This window comes from Macrobrachium rosenbergii, chromosome 18 (assembly GCF_040412425.1).
Source record: "Macrobrachium rosenbergii isolate ZJJX-2024 chromosome 18, ASM4041242v1, whole genome shotgun sequence".
NCBI lineage: Eukaryota > Metazoa > Arthropoda > Malacostraca > Decapoda > Palaemonidae > Macrobrachium > Macrobrachium rosenbergii.
The window spans coordinates 17,491,734-17,499,233 of NC_089758.1; the positions used below are offsets into that span (position 1 = coordinate 17,491,734).

General features: G+C 32.9%; 1 protein-coding gene across 1 annotated transcript in view; it reads right to left on the reverse strand.

Moving 5' to 3' along the window:
* Window positions 1-7,500, reverse strand: part of LOC136848158 (G-protein coupled receptor daf-37-like) — an 82,768-nt gene that overhangs the window by 22,043 nt on the left and 53,225 nt on the right. Inside the window, exon 2 of the mRNA XM_067120437.1 lies at window positions 1,152-1,228. Within this exon, the coding sequence (XP_066976538.1) occupies window positions 1,152-1,228 (77 nt within the window). The remainder of the gene's footprint in view (window positions 1-1,151; window positions 1,229-7,500) is intronic.

Consider the following 7,500-nt stretch of genomic DNA (forward strand, 5'->3'; position numbering starts at 1 on the left):
TACTGTCAATTAAATACACAAGTAAAAAATGCGCCGAAGTTTCTTCAGGAGCAAATTGAGTTTTCTGTACAGCGCGGCCCATGAAACTCAACCACGGTCAGGTGGTGGCCTATGTTGTTAGTACTTATATCGGTGCCAGAAGTACGGTTATGGCTTTCTTTAAACCTTAGGTAAAATAAAAACTACCGAGGTTAGAGGGATGTAATTTGGTATGTTTGATAATTGGAGGGTGGATGATCACCATACCAATTTGCAGCCCTCTTGCCTCAGTAGGTTTTAAGATATGAGGGCGGACCGAAAAAGTTTGGACGGACCAAATAGATGAAACTGATTCAGATACGCCTCCTGTAAGAGGAAAAAAGAAGAATAAGTCTTTTCAAGTACACCTCAAGAATTAGTAAAGCGCTTTGAATGAATTCAAACGACGTAAGCATTGAATGAAATCTTTCTGGACAAACAAAGCATTAAGTATGACGGATTGTTAAGTTTCCGATACTGTTTCTGTTAGTGAAGAATACAAGGTATTTCATCCAGGAGAAGGAATGCTTTTTTATATTCTGGTATCCCAGAAATTATCATTTAAATTCACCCCAATTAGGTACATTTATCGGGTCATTATTTGCTAACACTAACGTTTGTTAAACATGAAATGTAACAGTGACTTTCACGTCCGTGGTTATATCTGCATTTGTTGGAATCGTTGCCTATGTGCTCACCTGTAATTACCGTTGGTGTTCACTGTATGAACATTTATCTTGAGCATTCAGTGACACACACACACACTCATATGTATACATATACAGTATATACATATATATATGTATATATATTTATATATATAATATATACATATATAAATATATATATATATATATATATATATATATATATATATATATATATATATATATATATATATATATACAGGTATGCATATATACGAATGCCTAACTTATAAGACTGAATGTCTAAACTAGATTGCTGTAATGAAAACACAAACGATAATTATAAATATTGCAAAACCACAAACGTGCATAACCACCACGATTCAGAAAAGCCATGAGGCATTTCTTGTTTAATCAGCAACCATTGACGAGAAACTTCACTACACAAGTAGATCGGGGACTTGAACATAAAAGAAATTAACGTACCTTCCCCTTGATAGGATGAGAGATGGCTATATACCTCTCGATCGTGAAGGTTACTGTTAGCCAGATGGATGTGCTACCTAGAAAAGAGAAACGAAAAAATTAATGTCTCTTAGTTACTTTAATTTGGGTTTTAGCTGCCATAGTATATTTTTACTCATAAATCAAATATTTTGTAATCTGATATATATATATATATATATATATATATATATATATATATATATATATATATATATATATATATATATATATATATATATATATATATATACACATTTATATATACATATATGTATATGTATATATATAATATATGTACAGTATACTTACAAACACACACACACACACACACACACACACACACACACACACACACATATATATATATATATATATATATATATATATATATATATATATATATATATATATATAATCATGAAGTTAAATGTCGCAATATCAAATTCACTACCTCAGGAATATCTCCGATGGAGAATTGTCGCCGAAGGGGAATTTATATAAGTGATAAATGAACTAGTATCGTCGGATTCATTTATCACTTAAGTAAATCCCCTTCGGCGACAATTTCCATCGGAGATATTCCTGAGGTAGCGTGAATTTGATATTAAGCGACATTTGTAGCTTCATGATTGTATATAAATCACGGTGTGATAAAAATTTCATATATATATATATATATATATATATATATATATATATATATATATATATATATATATATATATATATATATATATATATATACACATATTATAACATATTTGGTTTGTATTACAAATTCAATAATTTCTGTACAATAACGAGCTACCATAAAAATAATTTTCATACGCTTTTTCTCTACTTAAATCCTCTGCTACATCTTATCAAAAGACATAATCATATTCTTTAAAATTCTTTCAAAAGCAGACACATTTTCATGCACAGATTTCGTAATGCTGACTAATTAAACATTTTAGTGAAGGATTTTAGTTGCAACACGTTCTCGTGAAATACTTCTCTTTCCATTAATTTTCTATGCTACACTATTATGTCCCCCCAAAATTCATTTTTTTCATGAAATCATTTTTTCTTTTATTACGGTCTAAGATATAACATTATTCGGAGATGTGACTTAGTTTTTTATTTATTTATGTCCCCGCTTATGTATGTATTTATTTTCATGTAAGTTGATTTTTCCTTTTCTTATTTTTATGTTCTCTCCGCTTTCCTTCCACATAAGCTCATAGGAATATTCCGCTTTGCGAATTTAGAATAATAATAATAATAATAATAATAATAATAATAATAATAATAATAATAATAATTTTTATTTCCGAACGACTGTTTCTAGAAATTTTGGTCTCATCTGAGAATGCCCTCCTTTGTGATATCTTCACATATATATGTTTATTTATGTATGTATGTATGTATGTATGTATGTATGTATGTATGTATGTATGTATGTATGTATGTATGTATGTAAAACGTTGTTTATTTACTCTTTTATCATTACGACAGTGATACATGATACAGTACATATCGATTAATATATCTCGCGAATTTATTGTGACGAAATAAATCGGCATAATATTTGATAAAAACTATTTCAATTAATCCCAAAAATTAGATTACTGAATAACTACAGCGCTACAGTTCTGTAATTGCGTAATCACAGAATATTTATTTGATTAAATAGATATGAAATTGACAATCAATTGATGATGTAAAAGTTTGCTTACTCTTTCTGGGTCAGCATCCTGGCTGTATTGAACTGCTCGCTTAATCACACGTATGAGCTATTATATATATACTGTACACACACTCACACACACACACACACACACACACACACACACACACACATATATATATATATATATATATATATATATATATATATATATATATATATATATATATATATATATATATATATATATATGTATATATATACACTATATATATATATGTATATATATATTTATATATATTTATGTGTGTATGTGTCAGAGTATGCAAATATGTAAATGTATGAGAAATAATTACGGAATTAGATCGGCCTTACATGATATTTATATGTATTAAGATTCCTAAAAAGGTTTCTGATGATACCGTTACCAAGCATTGTGTCAGGTACGAGAATTGTAATATATATATATATATATATATATATATATATATATATATATATATATATATATATATATATATATATATATATATATATATATATATATATATATATATTTATACATATGTATATATATATATATATATATATATATATATATATATATATATATATATATATACATTATATGCATATGACTGCTCTAACCAAGATGAAAATATTTTCTGGTCTTATCACCCTCTACTCCTGAAATGTAAACGTTATGAATCATAACCTTTCTGAACATCCTCATTTGAAGATCAACAGATCGGATTTCTTCACAATTCCTCCTTAAATTGAGCTCGTAAATCCTAGGGTCTCGCCAAAAAAAAATGTATAAAACATTTTTCTCTTCTGCTCGGAAAGTATTCTCATTCATCTCCTTCAAACTTCGTTCTAATGGAGGCCGAGTTTAATTTCATCTCTTCCTTAATGTTACTATGTCAAGCTTCGGTTATAAGTGAATGAATATTTTTACTGCAACTTAATATTCACTATACTGTTAGGAAGAGGCAGAAAATAAATGTAGTAAATGTCTTTGTTGTGCATCTCTGCATGTGATTAGAAACATTTCATACCTCCGTCAAGGCTTCTCAGTCATATATGATTAACCTAATATCAATACCCGCATAAACTGATTATGCATGGAAAATGAACATGCAATACAAAAATTAACCTACAAACGCGTAACCCTTATGAAGATTTTGGGAAACTGAACAACCGTAATACTTGTAATGGGTAAAATGGACTTCATTTTACCAGTTTTTAGCAAAAGTTACAATTTCGAGGTGATCACGGAATGAATATGTCTATGAGTTTTCATCCAGTTCTGCTCGTAGGATCTTGAAACATCCTTAGACAGGCACACGAATATTCGCACATGCGCACAAATACACAGGTGACGTCATATCCTTCTCCAGGTTTCACTGGTAGCTGTAAATATTAAAGGTGAACGTGAATGCCCATATTTATGGTGGACCATAGCTAGTGGCCCCCGCCCCCCCCCCACCCGGACCATAGCTAGTGACCCCAGCCCGCCCCTCCCCGCGCCCCCCTACCCCACCCTCACCAGCTCCCCCGCTATCACGTTTACCGTATCCTAACGGAACCCTTAGATTTGACACTGATGTCCACCACAGATGATATGAAATCAGTGCCCCGAAGAAATATTCGTAGAAAAATCTAATTCAAGCTTGTTCAAGCTTGAGATGAAGTCTTGGGCAGTGGTGAATCAGAAAGCATTTGCTTAAACTTGTTACAAAGCAGGGTAATTACCTTTTAGGTTGGGAGAAGCTGCTCTTATGATGATACATAAAACTGAGAAATTGATAATAAAATTTTGTAACATTATTACCAGTTTTGAAATATTGCGTATGAGAAAACAAACAATGAAACAAAACTTCTTAGGGACTGGATTAGTTGCAATGTAAGAAATGTGTAAGCACTTTTATTGCCTTTCTGAATTTCTCTCAGACACACGAACATACACATTCTCTATCTGTCCGTATGTCTGTCTGTCTCCCAAAATTTCTCTCTCTCTCTCTCTCTCTCTCTCTCTCTCTCTCTCTCTCTCTCTCTCTCTCTCTCTCAGCCGTCTTATTTTATCTTGATGGACAAAATCTCTCTCTCTCTCTCTCTCTCTCTCTCTCTCTCTCTCTCTCTCTCTCTCTCTCTCTCTCAGCCGTCTTATTTTATCTTGATGGACAAAATCTCTCTCTCTCTCTCTCTCTCTCTCTCTCTCTCTCTCTCTCTCTCTCTCTCTCTAGCATATACACTCACCTTCTCTCTTTCTCTCTCAAAAATGTTGAATGAACAACTAATTGCATGTTGGCTCCGAAAAATAAAAGATGAAAACGAAATTCTCACAAACATTTCTCTTTTGAAGTCCAACTTCACTGCCCGCCTCTTCGCCCACCATTCTGACTCGCCTTCCTCCCAATTGTCCTTTCTCTTTCCTCCAAGAACAATAATTTCGCAGTAGCTCAACTTTCAGAGCAACTCTCGCCTCAGGTGTTGCAGGACAATTTCAGGACAACAGTTCTCGGTGCAGAATTTCAATGAGTCGCAAAAGAGAGTAAAAAAATTAACTGTTCTGTTTTGCAACGTATGCGTAAAACTAAAAGAAAAGAGATAAGAAATAATTTTATTTTAACTGACAGGTTAAATCTTTCGTATTTTACCACGACTCAAAAATAATTGTTAGGGTGAATGTTTTAAAATATATTTTTTCGAAGGCATGCGCATATTGAAAAAATATATATTTTTTCCTCAAAAGTTAATTAATTTTAACACGGATGTACCAGAATTAATCATTTATTTTTAATAACTTTCCAGTTTCCTTCTTATCCACGGAGATAATGCATTACTGTGTGTATTGATAATTCTTTTTAGATTATTTGCCAATATCTAATTCTAAATCTCCCCCTGGCTATTTCTATCTTCATTTCTTGTTGCTTTTTATCATATATTTCTTTCACTAATGGCTCTTAGATATGATAGCACTCTACAAATACATGCAGTCACTCTACTTGTTCCTATGGCATTTCATAAAATTCTTTTTTATTCATTATATTACCACAGTACACTATTTTTATATTTTTTACTCATTTTGCTCCACTTTGGGATGTCCAAAAGACAATAAAATAAATGAGAAAGAGAAAGAGAGTAAAAATACTGAAAATCAAAATCTACATGTCCAAACTTGGGGGTGGGGTAGATAGTCACCAGTAGAGTTTCCACGAACCTGAGATGGAAGATGACTCAGTAAAACGCGAAAGGCAGCCAGATTCCCTTAGGTAACGGTCCCTCCTCTCTCTCTCTCTCTCTCTCTCTCTCTCTCTCTCTCTCTCTCTCTCTCTCTCTCTCTCTCTCTCTCTCTCTCTCTCTCTCTCATGTGGGAGGGATACCTCGTATCACTAAGATACAGGCATGTGAAACAGGAACAGAAAAATTGTGTTTTTTAGCAAGTCAGTAGCAACTTTAATCTGAGTAGCAAATTGCTTTTACGAACATAATTGTTCTTTTTTTAGAGGCAAGAGATTGAACGTGGCAGTAGCTCTAAAAAAAGAACAATTATGTTCGTAAAAGCAATTTGCTACTCGGATTAAAGTTACTTCTGACTTGCTAAAAACAAAAGTTCCATTACACCTACAACAATTTTTTTTTTCTGTTCCTGTTTAACATGCCTGTATCTTAGTGATACGAGGTATTCCTCCCACATGAGAGAGAGAGAGAGAGAGAGAGAGAGAGAGAGAGAGAGAGAGAGAGAGAGAGAGAGAGAGAGAGAGAGATAATGTTTTTCCTCTCTTCTTTTTCTTTTCTTTCTTCCAGCCAGATTTACTCAACTAACAACCAGATGCCTAACTCAAGGCAGAAGATACATAAGACCGGATTTCTATGGGAGAGAGAGAGAGAGAGAGAGAGAGAGAGAGAGAGAGAGAGAGAGAGAGAGGAGGGATCATTACCTAAAGGAAACTGGTTGTCTTTCCTTTTTTATTGAGTCATCTTCCATCTCAGGTTCGTGGAAACTCTGCTGGTCACTATCTCCCCCACCCCCCAAATTTGGATATGCAGATTTTGATTCTCTCAGTATTTTTCCTCTCTTTCTCTTTCTCATTTTTTTTTTTTTTGGACATCCCTTTCCTGCAGATTTCAAGGAAGTCTCCAGAATTTGCGATGACTTCTGGAAAGAAAGGGTTTCCCGAAGCCAGGACTATGGCTTAGAGTTATTGTCTAGTGGCAATAATTTCAGTATTTTAATATTTTCCAGTGTAGAAGCACACAAGGGAGTCACTTTATCTCTCTACAGAGCTTACTGATTAAGACGTTTTTGAAGACTTAACATTGTTTTAATAGAAATTTGTACCTTGTATCGTAACAACCGATTTCAAACAATACTGCGTGCAACAAATATTGCATATTCATTTCCATTTTTATAATTTTCCTCACTATATAATAGTACTTATTAATTCGCCATAGTATCAGCTGTATATCAATTGATCTCATTCTCCTTTAAGTGGTGATGTGTAGTTGCTGACTGCAAAAAAAAAAAAAGATTAATGAAATAACAAGGCTGAGTTTTAAAAATCAATTGTCTAAGTGTACAGTGGTGTTGTCAAAAGGGGGAATGATGTACCAGAGTGCTTTGAGGTGGTATGGTCCCGTGGAGAGACTGGAAGA